The sequence below is a fragment of the Phyllopteryx taeniolatus genome, chromosome 17 (genome assembly GCF_024500385.1).
Source record: "Phyllopteryx taeniolatus isolate TA_2022b chromosome 17, UOR_Ptae_1.2, whole genome shotgun sequence".
Taxonomy (NCBI): domain Eukaryota; kingdom Metazoa; phylum Chordata; class Actinopteri; order Syngnathiformes; family Syngnathidae; genus Phyllopteryx; species Phyllopteryx taeniolatus.
Window position 1 is genome coordinate 14,875,845 of NC_084518.1, and position 20,074 is coordinate 14,895,918.

The 20,074-nt window shown below is 40.2% G+C and overlaps 2 protein-coding genes and 1 long non-coding RNA gene across 8 annotated transcripts in view; 2 read left to right on the plus strand and 1 right to left on the minus strand.

Annotated features, from left to right (window-relative positions):
* The window catches only part of adad2 (adenosine deaminase domain containing 2), a 25,811-nt gene extending 21,508 nt beyond the window's left edge, over positions 1–4,303 (plus strand). For 4 of the 5 annotated variants that reach the window (XM_061751556.1, XM_061751558.1, XM_061751557.1 and 1 more), the window contains 7 exons: positions 524–652; positions 791–941; positions 1,023–1,193; positions 2,301–2,515; positions 2,593–2,827; positions 3,463–3,595; positions 3,659–4,302. In XM_061751556.1, the coding sequence (XP_061607540.1) occupies positions 524–652; positions 791–941; positions 1,023–1,193; positions 2,301–2,515; positions 2,593–2,827; positions 3,463–3,595; positions 3,659–3,769 (1,145 nt within the window). In that variant the 3' untranslated portion in view covers positions 3,770–4,302. Of the gene's footprint in view, positions 1–523; positions 653–790; positions 942–1,022; positions 1,194–2,300; positions 2,516–2,592; positions 2,828–3,462; positions 3,596–3,658 lie in introns of all 5 variants that reach the window. The other variant, XM_061751560.1, reaches the window with a different exon arrangement.
* Positions 4,268–19,913, minus strand: LOC133467081 (adhesion G-protein coupled receptor G4). Of its 2 annotated transcripts, XM_061751555.1 has the most exons (32): positions 19,782–19,895; positions 19,519–19,604; positions 18,371–18,498; positions 17,741–17,978; positions 16,920–17,207; positions 15,867–15,964; positions 15,611–15,672; positions 15,478–15,529; positions 15,295–15,323; positions 15,067–15,221; positions 14,910–14,996; positions 14,093–14,166; positions 13,930–13,997; positions 13,815–13,857; positions 13,345–13,367; positions 12,566–12,711; positions 12,354–12,483; positions 10,525–10,625; positions 10,241–10,445; positions 10,008–10,173; positions 9,579–9,716; positions 9,215–9,340; positions 9,101–9,146; positions 8,933–9,036; positions 8,076–8,197; positions 7,732–8,000; positions 6,473–6,587; positions 6,326–6,404; positions 5,975–6,176; positions 5,411–5,512; positions 5,172–5,339; positions 4,268–4,703 (listed from the first exon to the last, which is right to left on the minus strand). In XM_061751555.1, exons 2-32 carry the CDS (start codon positions 19,595–19,597, stop codon positions 4,555–4,557), a joined length of 3,792 nt encoding a protein of 1,263 aa, XP_061607539.1. In that variant the 5' UTR covers positions 19,598–19,604; positions 19,782–19,895; the 3' UTR covers positions 4,268–4,554. The 2 variants fall into 2 exon arrangements, 1 of the variants encoding a protein (XP_061607539.1); XR_009785132.1 differs by lacking the exons at positions 4,268–4,703; positions 5,172–5,339; positions 5,411–5,512; positions 5,975–6,176 and having other exon boundaries at positions 7,787–8,000; positions 19,782–19,913.
* On the plus strand, positions 5,521–8,926 carry LOC133467084 (uncharacterized). Its single transcript, XR_009785135.1, has 5 exons — positions 5,521–6,186; positions 6,328–6,427; positions 7,720–7,755; positions 7,833–8,011; positions 8,790–8,926. It is a non-coding gene; the product is annotated as an uncharacterized LOC133467084 (long non-coding RNA).
* Positions 19,914–20,074: the final 161 nt, after the last annotated feature.

A 20,074-nucleotide genomic window follows, 5' to 3' on the forward strand; every position in this document is an offset into this window, starting at 1 on the left:
TTAATCATTTAGTCCAGAGTTCAAACTGTCGCTGCCATAATAAAAAATGGACAGTTGTACAGGCAATGTTTAAGTAACATTTTAACATTGACTGTCCCACAATTATTAATCAACACTCTTCAAACACTCTCTGCACTTAATAACATCCTCACATATCTCATTTTTTAAGTATTGACACTTACATGCAGAGCATCACTCGGGGATTATCCAACTCAAAGTCCTTTAGTCACGAAAAGTTGCTCCATTCCATCTGAGTGGCTTATAAAGCAGATTGTGTGCAAAAACAGGAAGTAAACACCTACCAAAATAAAAGCAGTTACAACTAATAACTACTCTCAGATTGACGCAGTGCAGTAATACTGCACCACTCACCAAAGGAAGTGTTAAATGAATCTCTCTCTGACATTGTCAATCAAAACTGAGCACTATCATGTCTCTATAGGCAGAATTTTTTAATGACTGTAGCTTGTGTTGATGTACCTAATATTGTGACTAGTGAGTGTTCATAGATCCTGTGGTTTAGTTTGGGACACAGACTTCCACAAAAAGCACGTGACGGCAATAAGCAGTGACAAATTCGACAGCCTCTTGAAAATGACTCCGGATTTCCACGGCTGCAAGAGCCACATGGCAGCGTTTGTCCTCGTGAGAGGTACATTGGATTTCACACTGTCTGTGAAGCTTGTAAAAAACAACTTTGGGATGAACTGCAACAGAGATTGGAAGTGGAACCTCCAAAACCAAACTTTGGCAGTTCCACTGCAATACGTTTATGTGCTTCTTTCCATAGAAGTGACGGACACATCGGGACGTGCATGCGATCGCTACCAGGTGGTGGCATTAGGAGCCGGCCGCTTCAGCTGCACAAGTTGGCTTTGCTTCAACGGGACCATGCTGCACGACTGTCACGCCATGGTTATTGCCAAGCGGGCACTCCAGAGGTACACTGACATCATCACAAGCCACCCCGCTCGTCAGTCGTACTTCCATGCAGGCGACTCCATTGTTGTCTTTGTCTTCAGGTTCCTCTACAAACAGCTTCTGCTCTTCTTTGACACCGACCTTCAGGCCAAGGAGGCGTGCATATACGAGAGGAGCGCAGCCGGGCCGCAGCTTCAGCTCAAAGCCAAGACCAGCCTGCACCTCTATACCAATCAGTGTCCTGAAGGATGCGCCAAGAACTTCAACTTGAGGTACTACTGTGTGTTCAGACAATGGAAGCATACTAGTGCTATCAGTAGAGGTGAAACAATTAATCAACAGCTAATAGATTATATTAATCGACAACTATTTTGATAATTGATTAATCATTTAGAGACCTTGTTTAACTTAAATTTGTCCAAATCCTTGAATTTCAGCCACACAAGGAAATATTCTCAGATTCCTGTAATGCTCACTGAAAGTTGACTATTATATCTGTGTTTAATCAAAATAACACATTTGAAAACATCTGATTTTACTTCGGAAATCAACATTTTTGCCCATTTTGTCACATTACAGACCAAACCAGTTACTAATTCATAATAAATGTGTTTTAAGGGATGGAAATGTGTATTTATTTAATCGATTAATTGAAAAAATAATCAACAGATTAAACAATTACAATAATTGTTAGTGGCAGCCCTAGCTGTCACTCAAATATTTTTAGAATCGATTATTCTATCGATTATTTCATTGATTAAGAAGATAATGTATTTTGCATTAACATCCATCCATTTTCTTTACCGCTTATCCTCACAAGGGTCGCGTGCTTCTGGAGCCTATCCCAGCTATCTTCGGGCGGGAGGCGGGGTACACCCTGAACCGGTCGCCAGCCAATTGCAGGGCAGATAGAAAGAAACAACCGTTCACGCTCACATTCACAAGCAATGTTACACGAGAGGGCGTGATATACTCACCAAACTGTTTGAAATTGAGAACTACTTCTTTAGGTGTTTCAAACTATGGCTACAAATAACGATTATTTTTATAATGGATGAAACTGACTATTCCATAAATTGATTGATTTAGTTACTGGTGTGGAAATGGGGAAAATGTTGATTGTTGTTTTCCACAGTAAAAGCAGACATTTGCAAATACAAAACCATAATTATGGTTGAGAGGCTGAAATCAGAGGTTTTGGACATTTTAAGTTAAACAATGGATCTAAAACAATTACTGGATTATCAAATACTCAATGTCAATTAATTTAATGATCGATAAATTGTTGATTAATCGATTAATTTAGATACCGCTAACCCATATCCATCCCTATTGAATACTGCAAAGTAAATGACAGCCCCATTTGTCACCATCTTTAGGGGCTACACCCACAACACTTTGACCTTTGTGAAGCTGCAGTATCACGCCAAGAGTTTGCTGGTGCCTGCCGCCCACCTCGACCCGAGCCACTGGGCGGCCAAAGTGTGCTGCATGTCGGGCAGCGACAAACTGTATCTGTGGACCTTGGTGGGCGTGCAGGGCGCTCTGCTGACTCACTTCATCCAGCCGCTCTACATCACAAGCATGGTGCTCGGTAACGCTGTCGTCACGCTGATACGTAGCGATAAAGTCTAGTAGGGGCTAAGTTCTGAGGTTGTCGTGTCGACGCAGGAGGCGAGAAGCTGTATGCTCGCCACTTGTCGGATATCGCCAACGAGTGTCTGGGCGAGGGCTGGGAGGAAATATTGCCGCCGTTCTACAAGAAATATGACACAGTCTTTCTGTGCTGCGAAGACATTGAGGCCATCCAGGTGTCACCGGAGCACGACGTCCTCAGCATCAACTGGTGCCTCGGAGACAAAGACATCGAAGTAGTGGACAGCAGCAAAGGCTTCATCGACCACAGGTAGTGCGCCGATGTATTGTTCTGTGTCAGGGGCAGCTCTCAAGCATTTTGGAGGGGACAAATGGAGAACAAAATGCAACAACACCTGCTAGTATGTGCTTTGAGAGGGGACAGAGAAGGAAAACAGGACAAAAAACAACAACTGCTAAGGTGTGGTATGAGAGGGGACAAACTGACAACAGTATGAAGAAAAGCAGCACCAAACCTGCTATTAAGTACTTTGAGACGGGAAGAGAAATGAGAACAAAAAGCAATATCATCTGCTAGTATGTTACTTGAGGGGGATAGATGAGGAGAAAAAAAAGAACAAAAAAAAACCCAATAAAAAGAATCAGCTGCTATGATTTTTTCGAAAAGCACACAAGAAAATTTACAAAATTAGCATGACAACCAAACTCAGTCAAGAACAGAGAGAGAAGAGATCAAAAAGCATCAACACATGCTAGCGTGTGTGAGATTTGAGCGGGGGAGAAAAATTATAACAAAAGAAAAGAGCAAAATCACCTACTAATGCGTTTGAAGAGGAAGCAGACACAAAATAGGGAGGAAGAATGATAACAAAAGACCACAACATTTGCAAGAATGTTTCGAGAGACGAGAGTGGCGAAACGATACAAGCGTTGTCACCTTTGCAGTTCTCCCTGGATGACCGGGCCCGGCTTCTCCAGCAGGCTGTGCAAGAGAGCGCTCTACAGTTGCTTCCATCGAGCGGCTCAACTGGGCGGAGACCGCTACTTGCTGGAACTGCCCACCTATCACAGCGTTAAGGTGCGTCTCAAACTTCGTCTGCTGAGCTCAACACAGGCCTTCATGTGTATGTGTATGTGGCAGGTGGAAGCGGGCGTCTACCAGACCGTCAAGGAGCTGGTCAAGCAGCACTTCCTCAGCATCCACGCCGGTCCGTGGAACGCCAAAAAACTGGTGGACTCCTTTAGTGTCTGAACGGTTTCTCCTTCACATTTAGTTTGTTCTCTGCAGTTAGTCATTCAAGTTCGGTTTTGTTTGGGAAAAAAATAATCCGAATTGTATTTTTTTTATTTATTCTTAAATTAACAGTCTTATGGTTAACACGGCACTCATGCAGTGCATTGTATGTGGTTATAGTTTGGGAGAAAATGGTTAAACATCCATATAAAAGTGTTGTGACAACATACAATTCATCGTGTTGCACTTTATTCAAATCTTCAAATCTACTTAAGTATGTTTTTATGTATTATACAGTCCTTTAGTGGCCAGAGTGCATACACCAGAAGGAGCGGCACAACGTCCATTGAACTACAAATATAAAGTACAATACTGTAGCGTGCCATTTTCTCCATCAAAAACAGGTTACAATTTGGGAGGAAACAGGGATGGATTAATGGCATTTTCATTCATTTTAATGACAAATGATGATTGTAGATGAGTGTGGTCACAGTATTAAACGAGTCAAGGTACCACTGTGTTGGAAAAATCTAATTGCACACTTAACACACATGCAGTTGATACAGTGATTAAATGGAAGAAAATTAGCAAAAGAAGTCAATTCTCAATGTAAAATGAAGGGTTTCCATTACAACTTTGTTTCCATGCTTCATAGGCACAATGCCTGCTCATCAGTTGCTTGGCAACAGACTCCTCCCTGGTCCCGATGCTCATGTGTTCATAATTGCAGGGTCTTTTGTGGTACTTGGCAGAAACAAAGAGCAGTAGTGGTGCATGATACAATTACCGAGGACGAGGAGCGATTAATTTCCGTAACCGGTTTCAATGACGCCGGCCGGGCTGAGCGCTTGATGTCTGGTGTGTGGTCCTCCGGCCTGGTGCGGGGGAACCGGCTGAGTGCCTCGATAGCTTGTCTGGGCACGGGGGAAAACCAGCGACTTCACAAAAATACCTGTGGGGTCATCAAACATCTCATGAAGAGCAAGGGCACAGGTGTCCACCAACGATATTATAGCTTGTAAAATCAATGAGTTAACAACTAGGAGAGAGCTTATCTTGTGCTTAAAAACAAGATAAAGCTTTTTGGAGGGGACAGACAGAAAAGAGAAGAAAAAGGAACAACAACACGCATGTCGTTTTAGAGGAGACAAAGAAAGGGTAGCAAAAAGCAACAACGTGCTGGTATGTTTAAGATTAGAATAGAGAACAGAAGGCAACAGCATTTGGTAATGTCTTTTGAGAGTAGAGGGAAAAAAACAAAAAAGCAACAACACCTGCTTGTGAGTGGTTTGAGAGCAGACAGAGAATGGAGAACAAAAAGCAGCAACAGCTCTGTGAAAGTGGTCAATGCTCGTCTATTTTCATGGAAGGCGCATTTGAAAAGAAGGGACCAATTGTGTGCTGGTGCTTTTGTACTGACCCAGGTCAGGCCTCTTACAGGACAAGCCCAGTTGGCCGGACTCAGAGGAGGTCGAAGTGCTTTCTGTGGAGCCGGACTCCACGGAGCGCACCGACGGCACGCCTGCGTTTAGAGGGCACGGCGGTTTCGGTTTGGCGAGGGCGGCGATGGACGCGGAGTGGCTCCACTCTACGCGACAGCGAGACGGACGTCAGCGTCTTTAGCGAGTCTACGGTCGTATTACATAGTGGCAAGCGTACCAGAGTGGTCCTCCAGTCGAAATCTTCCAAAGCACAGGTGGACCCTCCATTGTCGTCGGACATTTTCCTTCATCAGACAGTGGAAGAGAAAGATGAAAATACCTGGAAAAACATCAAAGGAAAGTAGCATTTAGTAGACCACAAGGCTGAAATATGGAAATAGACTACATCTTGTTGCTCATTGTTGTCTTCTCTGTCTGCCTGTCCCTTATCAAAACAAATATAAATGTGTCATGTCCAGTGGTGGTTCTGGGGGGGGGTCATTGCCACGCAGCACAGGCCTTGTCCCCCTGTCATCCCCCGAGGTTGCCACTCTCCTCACCCCACCCCCGTCAACCTAAATGATCGTTGCTGTCTTTTAGTACTTTTTTCCTTTTCCACCACCCTCTACCAAGTCACACATTATCAGGTGTTGTTGGTGCTTTTGGATATCTCTTTTTCTCTGCTTATCCCGTCAAACCTCATACTAGCAGGTGTTGATGTTGCCTTTTAACCTTATGCTCGGTGGCAGTAATAACAGATCATCAGATTGAACATGACCTTTCCTTCAGTAACGTTGCTTACCTTGCAGGCTGTTGAGCAGAGAGAAGATGTAGAGTAGGACCAACCGGGCCGGCCCCCAGGTAAAAAATCCGGTGGTCCAGGTGAGTCCGAGTAAAAAAGTCAGAGTGGCGACCCTCTTCAAGTATTGCATCAGTCCCCCGCGGGTCCCAGAGGGACTGTTGGCCCGCATGTGGTGAAGTTGAATCAGAACCACCACAAAAACCTGACAGAAGGTAAGATTGAATTACTTGGTAAAGGCAGAATTTTAGGATATGGTTAACTGTGTGGGTGTAATTTCATTTCAGACAAATTAAAACTTTATTCAATAGTGTAAATTTAAAAATCTTAATTTTGCACAATGTCTGAACTTACAGCGATATTAAAGAGGAACACCAGCAAGGCGTAGGCAACCACAGATACGTAGAACGTCACGTCATCCTGCAACCAGCAGCTGGAGACATAAACGGGAATAAAGTCAGTATCAATATGGATTTGGTCAGCTCTCAAACTTGAACGTACAAGTTGTCAGTGTTGTCGAGTGGCTCCAGGCTGCTCTGTGTGTCAGTGTAAAGGTGGCCGCCGTAAGCGTCTCTGTTCACAATGAGCACCAGCACGCAAATCCCCAACGGAATGCCTGCAAGCGCCATGAATACAGTGTTGATCAAATATCCACATCATTATCACTGCATCTCATTTAGATTGTGCAGGTGTACTGCATACATTGGTCAGTGGGTGTTTTTCAATGTTCCATAACTAGGGGTCCAAAGGGGCAAAATATTTTTTACGCACCATATGTTATATATTGTTTATTCTATTTTCAATTAAATCTCATACACAAAATATGTACACCATTTTTTTTCATCTTAAATAAGAAATATATATATAAAGTACATATTTTTGTGTCATTAGAAAAGATGCATGCAAAATAATGCACTATAAACATTAACTGTGTTATTTAATTTGTGAAAAGTAATCAAGTTAGATAGTTTCCAAAGGAACTGACTGGAAATTTGGGCATGATTTATAAAAACTACATTTACTGTATTTTTGTTTGTTTGTTTACACTTAAATGAACTATTAGGGATACAATATTTACAATTGAATGACTAAAAAGACGCAAGCAAATATAAAATAGTGGAAAATTATGAGAATGCATTAGGAATTAATTTAAACAAAATATGTATTTTACTTCTAAACTATACACACATTAGTATGCGAGTGTGTGTATATATAATTATATATATATTTATAGCGAGAGAGCGAGTTTGAATAATTTTGGAACTATTGAGTTGGACAGTATCCACTGGAATGAACAAGGAAATGCATGCTAATGTATACAAAATATATTTTTTATATATTTATAAATATACAAAACATATTTCTAATTATTAAACCAAAAAAAATATTTTTACTTGAAATTTCAGAAATAAGAATTCATGAGAATTAACTAGGAACTTGTTTTACTTCTACTTATTAGTGAAATGATTAATAAAATGTTCTAAATATTTATTACAATAATGACAGTATAAAATACAATATCATGAACTGTGTATAATAAACTATATCATATCACATCAATGCGTACACTCTAATAAAGTAGTCTACAATCTTACATATTTCCATATTAATTCCTGTAAATTCCCATATACTGTACCAGTCCAAAGTTTGAACAGATGGTGTGTACTGTATATTCCCATCGTAATTCCCCAACATTCTCCTAAACATCCATTGAAAGTTTCCCGTATTTTTGCATTCTCTTTTCTTAGCCTGGTACTCACCCCACCCCAATGCACAAAACTTGAGTATGTACGCTGGCACATAGACGTTGAAGACCTTGACGAGGGCGAAGTACATGTTGACGCCCTCGAGTCCCATCCAGGTGAAGGACGCCAGGAGGAAGTAGTGGAGTGTGGCGGCGGCGGCCACGCAGAGGCCCTCCACGCCCCACGACGAGAGCCACGAGTCAAGCAGCAACGCCAAGTTGAGGCCCAGCAGGGCCACAGAGAGGTGGATGAGGATCTGCGACGGGTAGTCTCGACGCAGCTTCCTGAAGGAAAGGTAAGATGGCGACATTGTGAAGGGGACGAACGACCCGCGTCGTTTCTAGATTTTGGAGTCTTACTCAAAAGCTGTGTAAGTGAGGACGGTGAGCCCCAAAAACAGTGAGGAGACGCCACACCCAACGTAGGTGATGACTGTCAGCAAATGCTCATTGGCTTCATCCACTGGCGCTCGAGAGACATCCTGGACACAAAAACACACATTGCAAAAATTAAATACTCATATATTACTTAATTTAAGCAAAACTGTCAATAAAACGGGAAAATTTGACTCCGTAAGTTTTGTCAAAACAAGTAATCAGAGTGGATATAAAAAGTCTAAACACCCCTGTTCAAAGGCCAATTTTAATTTTTTTAATTTTGTGATATAAAAAAATAAGACCAAGATAAATTATTTCAAAACTTTTTCCACAATTAATGTGACCTTTTACCTGTACAACTCAATTAGTAAAAAAAAGGGAAAAAAAATCCTTTCGATAGTGGAAGTAAAAATAAACTACTGAGATCATTTGGTTGCACAAGTGTGCACACACTCTTAACACTGGGATGTGACTGTTCACTTTCAAACTCATGTTAAATGAGTCATCGCACACGCACTAATATTTAAAGTGCCTCAAAATAATGCTATGAATTTCAGCCGTTCCAAAGACACTTTATATTGCTTGACAAGTGCATCATTTGCACATTTGTCATTGTACCACTTTACATACTACCTTACATTGCTTAATGACTCTGTACTTACAGTATGTGTTTATGTTTATGTATATTTGTTATAGTGGCTTGTTTGGCTGTAGTACTAGTCTGGCTCCAACTACCCAAGATAAAGTGGCCCCCACTGAATGCTGCCCATATCAGAAACCGGCCCGGGTCTCCTGTGATCAGCTGGCGGGCAGTCAAGAGTACACAAAATGAGGCTTACCAGAAGAACTCCAAAGTGTGTGAGATGATCACACAGGCACGTGGTGAAGTCGATGCTACTGTTGTGTTTGTTGCAGCCACGAGGGTCCCAGCCTCCATGTCCGTCTGACACACACATATACTTCAAAGTCACAGCAAAAAGTGAGGAAGTTAAGTGTTGACTGCTTACTGTTCTCATTGAAGTTCCAATACACACAGTGTGTGTCCATATGGGGCTGAAAGAAACGAAAGGGCGTTAAAGCATCATTCACCGATTTGCTCTGATGACGATTGTGGGTCGTACGTATTTGGGTCGGAGGTGATGGAGCGTAACGCGGACGTCTTCTCGGAGGTCCTGGATCGGGGAGGTGTTGTTGCTCACGCTGGCGGACACTACAAAGCTGTTGAGGACCAGATTCTTCTGCTTGTTCTGAAAATGGGAAAAAAACATCATTGGTCACTAATTTCAATAATAAACTGGTTCAAAGTGGATAAAGTGTAATTATCTCAGTTCATAGAAGCTATTGTTCACGCTAGGACATTAACCCCACCAAACATGGGGTGTGTGTGGTTTTATATCTACTGAAGATGCCCCACCCCCAATTCCACTATCCAATCTACTAATTGCAAACAAACAAAACAAAACAAAAACACACTAAAATGAGTACCTTGAAAAGCTCCGGAATGCCATAGAACTGAAACTGGACCCTCGGTGGACTCTGGGTGTCCGGGAAACTGTGCTGCAGGATGGAGGGCAAAACGACCAAAGCTACGATGCCTTCAAGGGGGACTTTGTTGAGGAAAATCTGGAACATAAGGAAACTTTATGAGCTGCAAGGTTCTTTAGAAGGCGTCAATAAAGACTGTATAAAAAGTGGACCATATTTCCTCATTTCGTGTGATGCCCTAATTAATTGGCAAGAAATTTAAAGGAGACATGCAAATCCCACCCCACGCTTATAATTAACATGGAACACAATTTATAAGTGCAAAGGCATCTATTTTTCTAACAGTGGCCCCATTAGTCTGTAGGCATGTACACTGCTTTATTAGATAGCCTTCTATTGGCCTTTGCTGGTGATTGCGACTGAACCAACCTCAGGTTTGAAGCCGATCCCATGAGACGACACTCCAAAAGTCAAGCCCGCAAACTGGCCCGGAACCACGTCCACCATTGAGACTGCCACAGCCGGAGCCACCATAGTGAACGAGCCCTGGAAGCCCACCATGAAATCTCCCACTGCCTCCGTGATGTTCAGAATCCTGGAGGAGAACACACGGATTAGAATATAATTTCATTCCATTATCTAAACGCCTAATGTGGCTTTACGTGTTTGTGAAGGGCAATAGGTAGCTGTGAGACTCCAGGATGTCCGAGATGGTATCGATGAGAGCTTGGCCCAGGTCGGCAGTCACCACCCTGACGCCCACTACGTCCTTCAGCTTGTCGACCACCGTCACCAACTCCTGGTAGTTGAGCTCGGAGCGGTTGCTCAGTAAACTTTCGATCATCTCCACCACCTCCAAGGTGTTCTCTGAAGAGAAAATTCATGTTTTTACATGTTAAGTCGTTCATTGATAGGACCCAATGTTCAACTTAGTGTTGTGACAAACCGGGGGTGACTTCCACAAAATCCAGATCACAGATAGTTTCCACCACTAGAAGGCAGTCTTGTAGGTTTGGGGCCATCCACTGGGTGCTGTGGCACAGTTTACTAGACGAAGACATTTACAAGTCACTATCACCTCGGATGAGAACACCAAAGGCACATCACTATAGTGATGCAACCCCCCCCCAAATAAAATGTTATGAACTTTTTTTAATGGATTGTAGCCTACATATATTTTTGGATTGTTAATTGAAAGGTCTGTATAACAGTTTTCATTTTGTACATTCCTGACTAAAATCTTGTGATCTACTCAATAGTTTTGTAACGTCTATTTTGTACAAAATCCCACTAAATGTTACCAAAAATCTTCCGAGTAACATGTTATTATTTGGTTTTGTTTTCAAAGAATGTAGTTGTCTCTTGTAGACATCCCACTAAAATATTGTGATATCATCCACATAGTAGTTGTGCACAATAATCAATTTCCTATAAAATATAATTTTAAGTGTTTCAACATTTTTAATCTAGTACAAAATCCAACAGAAGTATTTTGAGAACATCCATCGATGTTGCACAAGATTGTCCAAAAATCAACCTATTAATTTTGTCATAATAAATCAAGAAAAAAGTAGTTATCTTTTGTTCTTACCCCACTAAAATCTTGTGATAACAGCCACATGATAGTTTTATACAAGATTCTAACATTTTGTGAGTATGTGTAGCTATTATTAATGTTCTCCCCAAAACCTATTAAAATCCTACTTAAGTATTGAGATAACCTCTATCTATTCACTTTGTACCCAAAAATGTTTTTTTGACCTCATCCATCCATTCATTTTGTCTAAAATCCTACTGAATACTACAAAATGCTGATGAATCTTGTAAGAATATCTACATCATATTGTATATTGTGTAGACAAAGTATTGAGACATCCATTTTTGTACAAAATTCTACCGAAAGAATCAGAAGAATAATCATCCTACTTATTTAGTTCAACTTTCTGATTAAGAGCACTGTGTGCAAGACATGCTAAGCTTCTGATTAATGCTTTTACAGCACAAACTGTGTCAACATGCACAGAGAAGCAGCCATGTCAATATGTAACAGCGGAAGTAATCAGAACTCACAGGAGCACATTTATTGAAGCTTTCATATTGACACGAGTATTTAATGAGCCTCCTCCAGGTCATGTCAATTCTCTTCATAGTGTGTTCTCATGAGAATATCCTAGGAAATCAAACAAAAGGTTCTGCACCTTAACACAAACAAATGTGGCAAACATGCTTTACTGGTATAATATTTTGCCATCATAAAGTTTGGTGAGAATATTAATTTTGTACAGAATCCTTCTTAAAGTCTCACGAGGACATCTATCGACATATACTATTTGAGGTCATGTGAGAATTTCTTTTTTTTTTTTTGTGCAAAATCTTTTGAGAACGGCAATGTATTCATTTTTTACAAAATCACTCTAAAATCTGGGGATAACTATTAATTTTGAACAAAATCCTAATAAAGTAAATAAAGTATTACGTTATCCATTTGGTAGAAAATCCTAATTAAGTCTTGGGAAAACATTTTTTGCAGACTTTCAAAAAATCTTGGGAGAACATCCATTAATTTTGTCAAAAAAATTAAAATAAATAAAAGAAAAAAAACTATACACAGCAGTAACTATTTTAAAAAAAAATCCTCCTGAAATGTTGTGCAAACGTCATTTATGTTTTTTCAACAAATTCCAACTAAAGTCCTGTGAGAACATCTACAGTATATATTTTGTAGAACATCCAACAAAAAGAAAAAAGAAAAATCCATTGATCTGTGGTTCTGACCAGTGTCTGGTGGCGTATTGCTGAGTGTTTTTGGGGCACGGCCAAGTGGCGTTTTTGCCCCCGGGGGTGACAGGCCACTCAAAGAGGCCTTTTCTCGTCTGCTGACTCTCCGCTTGGCACGTCACAAACACTGAGGTGAGTCGAACAAAAGAAAAAACAAAGTCAGGCAATCGCATCCTTCTTCAACCGTTCGTCGAGCTCCGTTCGCTTACGTATGCGGCTTATTTGTACATCCTGGGTTGCTATGGAGGCGGAGCCTTGGGAGTAAGGCATCAGGAGCAGCTCTTGTATGCGCATTTCCGTTTCCTGCGAATGTTCGAGCGATGTCATCACCTGAACTTGGAAGACCAGGTCCGCTCTGCAATAAAGTGTTGTGACAAAATCTATCACTAGTGTGTTAAAAAAAAGAAAATCCCTTTAAGTTTTTACATTTATTCAGTTTGTAAGAAATTCAAAATTTCGCAAACATCTCATTATAACATCTATTTTGTAGAAAATCCTACTAAAATCAATATATATATTTTTTTTTTAAATCCTACTAAATTCTTGTTGTCACATCTGTATGTTTTGTATGAATGTATCTGTATCTATGTACTGTACAAAAATTGCTACAATCTCACAACAGCGGCCTATTAATTTTTTTAAAATTGTACAAAAAATACGTACTGACTTTTCACAAAATCTCACTTGTCTCATTATAAAATGTAGAAAATTCAGTGAAAATCGATACATTTAGTTATAATCCTACAAAATTCTTAGAACATCTTTATATTTGGTTAAAAAAATAAAATAATTTTTTTAAATCCTACTACAATAATTTTTCTACATTGAATTCAGTTAGTAGTTAATTAGCAATTAGAGCAGTATTAATTTTTAACAAAATAAGGTGTTGTGACATCTATTAATTTTGTACAAACTCAGACAAAAAAATAAATAAATTGAGTAATAATTTAGTTAGAATTGGAATTTATCTCAGCTCCAAGACGCGTACCTGGACGCAATGTTTGCAGACACCTGGGAACAAAAGAAGAACAAAATATTGACAGAGATTGAGAACCAGCCATTTTCAATTTAATTCAGTAGTAGTTTTCATGTGCTCTTAGGTACTTCTTGTTGTTGAGTTACTGGAATAATCATGTGACACAATTTATTAAATCAAAGTCTCAATAAAATACATTTGTTTGTCAATTAATTTTCTTTACTTGGATTATGAGGAAACAGCCTTTAAAATATTCACATATTTATAAAAAAAAAAAAAAACTTCGTAAAATGTGCTTGTTTTTTTTGGCACAATGTAATCAAACATTAAGATGTGTGGCCTGATTTGATTTGAATTAATTAGAATAGTTGTAGAGACATCTAGTTGTGGTTAAATTTGATCATATTACAGTATAGTACACTTCATACGATTAGATTATGTTAGATGTTATATCACCTTCTATTTGAGGAATGTTGTCTTACCCCATCAGAAGATGACAAGATGGACGTGAGGGTGTTTTTACGTCTGCGGGGGGAATGGAAGGAAGTGAACTTGTTGGCGGCTCATTTTGGTCTAAATGGAAGCATCTGAGCATACCCGAGATCTTTGGGGAGCAGCTGAAGGCCCGGCATCACCATCATGTGATCAGACAGAGTGTCGTCGAGCTGTATAGAGCCAGACATACTCCCGTGAAGTACTGTATGTATTTCATCCAGGCAATAATAATGGAGCGTCAATTTGGAAATAGTGAGGGGCTCACCCATGTGGTGAGAAGATGATGGGCGTCACACTCTCCCATTATGGACACGTTAACCCGCACCTCATAGTACAGCTCTGATTGATAAAAAACAGAGGAAAGATTCTACTACAGTCTTGCTATAATATTTATTTTGAAGAAAATTCTCCCAAGTGACATCCATCTGATAAACATGTACAAAATCCTACCGAAGTCTTGTGACAACTACTATCTAATGATTTTGCACACAATCTCACTAAAGTGAAAACATTGATCAATTGTATACAAAATCCTTCTAAATATTCAATAAATCAATCTTACTAAAGTCTTATTTGATCTGTTTTGTGGAAATTCTTATAAAATTCTTGTTATAACAATTTATTCTGTACAAAATCCTACTAAAGTCTCATGAGAACATCGACTGTATTTTTTTTTTTTTTTTTTTTTTTTTTTTTTACAAATGCTTGTGAGAACAGTAACCTATTATCTTTGGATGAAATCCTTCTAAAAGTTTACCATCGATTAGCTTTGTACAAAATCGTACTGGTCTATATATCGTGCATGAAATCTACTAAAATGGATATATTTTGTATAAACAAAAATGCTACTATTGCCTTGTGAGAACATCCTTTTATATAGAAAAATATACTAGTCTCCTTAGAACATCTCTATATTTTGTAGAAAAAAATCTACGCATATTAAAAAGAAATAATCCTACTTTTGTGGTCTTTCTAGAAAATACCACCAAAACATTGAGAGAACATCTAAATATTGGTAGAAAGCTCTACTCAAAAGAATATATTGAAAAAACATGAAAAGACCATCATCATGATGCACTGACCTGATATGTTGGGGGATGTTTGCGTGGGAGAGGAAGTAAGCATTGATGTTGTGACAGGAGGATGCGTCGGATGGGAGGGGAAACTGTCTTAGGGCGCAGAAGACAATTAGTACCTGTTGCCGTGTTAACCAAGTAACACCTCGATATGCTTTCCTACCGACGGGCGTGGTTTGTATACTCGCTTCGTCGGCGAGCACCTGGACCAGACCGATGGGGTCCCGGTAGGGGGTCCCGAGTTCTACGTGAATCTTGTGCTGCACCACTGCCACGTCCTCACTGGGGATGACGTTCACGTACACCAGGCCGTCAAACCTACACCACACAGCCATTGGCATTTAGGATTTCCTGTATTACATTCTGTTTAGGCTGAGGTCAAAAAGCTCACCTGTTAATATTGAAAGAGGCGCAGCGCACCTGAGGGATGAAGGACACATTCAAACATTTGCTCAATGCGCACTATATTATATATTATAGTATGCTTGCTGTTTTGCTTCAGCTGGAACTGGGGCCTTAGACAAAGTGAAGTGATTGACATGATGAGTATTTGGGCCAGAACATTCCTGCTCACCAGTTTGCCTCCACTCGATGTTTTCATCATGTTATCATCTTCTGCACTGGATCTGATCGAAACAGCAGTCACATGTTAAAATAATGTTAATTTGACATTGAAAGGTGCTTCAAAAGGCAGAATGTTGACCCACCTGGTTGCTTCTAACACAGATACTCGGTGTAAATAGATGACTGAAGGCAACACAGCTCTGAGCTGAAATGGACACAATCGCGCTTATGTACAACCCCAATTCCAATGAAGTTGGGACGTTGTGTTAAACATAAATAAAAACAGAATACAATGATTTGCAAATCATGTCCAACCTATATTGAAATGAATACACTACAAAGACAAGATATTTCATGTTCAAAATGATAAACTTATATTCCGGAATAAAACAACGATACCCAGCGGTGTGCGATGTCTCTGGCTGTGTAGAGCTCTGTGTTGTTCCCGTCGTAGCGAATGATGTTGAAGTTCAGGCTCACTGTGTAAATGGACCATTCTGCCATTGTGCAAAACAAAAACAAGAAAATCATATTGCCACGTCTTTGGTGAGAATTTGGAGTCTGAACAACAAGCTTTGACTCTTTATTTTGGCTCGTTGGTTTAGGGGTATGATTCTCGTGTCGGGTGTGAGAGGTCCCGTGGTCAAATCCCGGATGAGCCCGATTTAAGGTTAGTCACCTGTAAAGATGAAAAGGTGATGCTAAACCGAAGCTGATGTATGACAGCTATGCGTTTGGTGTTTCATTGATCACAGGAAAGCTTCTATATTTGCTGAACCATTACAGAGTTGGTCAATATTTAATCAGCTGGTCGATGGTAAGAACAAAGCGCCGAGATGGCTGTAAAGCGCACGCGTGGAACAACGAGCAAGGAAGAAGACGGCACACATTGAATCTAATCTCATCAAACGTTGATTTGATTCAGGCCAGGTTACATGTGGTACAACTTCACAATCTCACGAGCTTCGACACAAGAGCTGCATTGCAAACAAAAACTAAAGCTTCTGCTGAAAGCACCATACAGTAATTGGCTGTGAAACTATAATATTTTGTCATATGGTGTGTTTTCATTGTAGATAGATGAGGGATGGATGGATGAAAAGTCGATAGGTGGATGGAGGCATTGTGACTGAATTCCAGACCAGACGGCAGGGCGGCTGGATGGACGAATAGACGGACAGATGGATGAATGGGTGGATCATGGACGGATAAATGGATTGGGGACGAGTGGTAGGTGGATGGATAATTGTTAAATATGGACAGATGTTGGACGGATGGATGAATGTTACACTGCAGACTTCTCATTAGGATGGATGGATGTTAACTGGATGGATGGACAGTAGCGAGATGGATGGATGAGGGATATAAAACGAATGGATGGTTGGATGGACAGATGTTAAATCGAAGTGTATAATGGTAAAACGATAGCATGCTGGTGGGAGTGGTACCGACCACAGGTGAGGGTGGCATCTGGTATGGGGGCACACACGTGGGTGTCCCACTGCTCCCTGCGCCAGTGCACCACATCTCCCTCGGTGCATTGGCGCGTGCTCACTTCCTGGCTGCTGCGTTGTCGCCCCCACAAGCGGAAGAGAGACAAGCTCCCCAAAAAGTCACCGGTCGGATGGATACGGACGGCGCCGTCCACCAGATGGTGGGCCGCGCCCAGGGTGAGCGTCCCGTTGGGGGCTAGCTTGCAGCAGGAGGTGGAGCTGGGCGAAGAGGTGATGCTATCCTCAACTAGAGCACACAACAACATTAGGACATTTTCAGCTTATCCAGAAGTATTAATAACACATTTTGTTCTGGAACAGCCTAGTTTCAAAATAAATTATTTTTATTTTTACTTTTTCTGCTCGACATTCCACATACAACACCCAATAATGACAAAAGGACATTTTTTTGCAAACGTGCAGTTACGGTGGGTTAGACAGAAAAACTTTACACACCCCTGTTCAAACGGCAGGTTTTTTAACGAGACCAAGAGAAATGATGTCAAAACCTTTTCCACCATCCGTGTTACCGATAACCTGTACAGTTTTTGTTTATCTTTTCGAGAGGGGAAATAAAAATAAACAACTGACACAATGTGGTGGTACGAGGGTGCACACCCTCTTATGTATAACTGTGGGATGTCGTGTGTAGAATTTAGCGGACAAAAATGCATTTATGCCATTTTAGAATAAGACTGTAACGTAACATAATGTGTGGGGTTGGGGGGGGGGGGGGCGGAATTGACTACTGTGACTACTTTCTAAACACGCTGTAGTTACTTGCTGTGAGCTCTGTCAGGGTCCCGTTGACGTACAGCATGGGTCTGTCTTTATTGTGCGACCAGGTCAGACATAGCGAGTGCCACTCTGTCGGCGCCAGGCCAACGGGGGCCGTAGTCCATTTTGTGCCAAACAACCAGACCACCAGAGCATCCTCCTGGCCCCCCAAACCAAAACTGGCACACCGGATCTCTGGGTGGCGGTACATGAAGGCCGTCCATGGCGCGCTTGCCTTGCTCTAGACCAGAAAGAACATTGTATTCATTACGACATCCACGACTGTAGGTGGGACTGAGACCATTAAGCGTTTTGAAAACCAGTAAAAGCACCGATTAAGAATTTGTTAACTTGCATAAAGCTGGAAATGGTAAAAAAAAAAAATTCTCTCTCAAATGCACTGTTGCTACTCTCCCTAGGAGTGGCCGCCCTAGAGTGTCAACTAAAGACTTCTCAGGGGCATCTCCATTGACAGATCTATAATACGTTACAATGAATGAATTAATAATTCAAGAAGAAGAATGGATGTCATTGGAGGAGATTTGTTTTGAATTCTCACACGCAGTAGTTGGGAATGCCGCTTCTGGATTCTTTTTTAAAAAAAGATTTTTTAAATTTAAAATGGACAATGACCTTGAAGTTGATGTGGAGGCAGGCGGTGAGGTGGTCCAAAGCCGGGACGAAGACGTGAGGTTCCAGTCTCCAGTATCTGCAGCCGACAGTGAATTGGGCCACATTGCCCCACAGGCTGGGCAGAGGCGCTGACCGACCACAAAGTACACAAGATATAATATACTGTGATATACTGTAACATCATCAGTGTGACACGATAACCGAGTAGGAAGTACAACAAATAAACACTCTCTCTCCTTGAGGCCACTTTTATTATTCAAATCTGATTTATCATGCAGACATTTGATTATATTTAACGTGGCTGGTGACCTTCAATGTGAGGCCAGTGAGAATAGTGGTTCTCTGTATGCACTGTTTGCTCTACATTAGAGATTTAATTCATTTACAAAGTGCATGCTAACTCGACAATCAAGAATTTACCTTAAAACAATATACTTTTTTAAAGTTATAAAACTAGATTAATTAAAAAGTTGTATGCTTTTTAGACATTTGTTGTAATACTACAAGAATAAAGTTGCATAGTTGTGGGGAAATGACTATCGACAATATGCCACTTTTTCTTGGAAACATTACATTAATTGAGAAAATTAAATATACATTTCATACATTTTTTGAGAAAAAAAGACTTCTAATAAATATACAGCTTTTTTTCAAACATATTTCAACATTAATCTCCCAGACTAGCCAACTTTGAACTCAAGAATAAAGTCGACTATTATTTGTAGAGGAAAAGCAGACTTTTTTTCCCCTCAAAATTATTACATTTTTCTTGAGAATTGTCATATTTTTGGGAACAGATGACTTTTTGTCTAATAAAAAATATATGACTTTTTTTTCCACGAAAATATCCAACATTTTCATTTAGAAAAACGTTATAAAGAAAAAGACAAATTTTACTCTCAAACATATCCAACTTTTTTTCTCAAAAATTTCAAGATGTATATTTTTGAGAAAAATGACAACTTTTTATCACGCAAATACACAACTTTTGTCTTGAAAATATTTGGACATTAATCGCAAAAATATACAATGACAATCTTGTCATTTTTCTTTTTAGTGTGGCTTTACTCCTTCGTAGATCCAGCTTGCCATACAAAAAACCCCCCAAAAAAACTCATACCGTAACTCCATACCCAAAAATGTCATACCTCGCATAATGGAAGAGGCAGCACTGCTCAGCAGAGTCAAAGCGACCACCATATTGACTATTCTGGGTTGAAAAATCATCAGAAATCTAGAGAAAAGAAGTGATAGTTTCCCCCTTGAAGCTTTTTCACCATAGTAAGAAAACAACTTTTTAATTATAAACTGCTATAAAATTTTATATTTAACCAGTTTATATAGAAGCGCACTTATCTTGATTACAGTGTGACATAGAGAGAGCATTGCAAAAACAAAAATAGCCACTTACCTGGTTAAAGAGTTCTGCTTCAAGCTAAAAAAAAAAAAATAGAAACAAACTGCAAGCTTTGCCACTGTGACCCCACTGGGTTTTACTGTGTCTGTGAGTGTGTGTGTGCTTGGATGACAACGTCAGACAGCAGTGAAGCAGAGAGAGAGATATAGGACCTATACACATACTGTTTGCACACTTTATAGCAGACATCAATCATTACCATAGTTTTTTTTATAATATCAGAATCAATCATCTTGTTATATCTACTTATTTTATGATTCAATTGACTTGTATTTCACTTTTGTTTG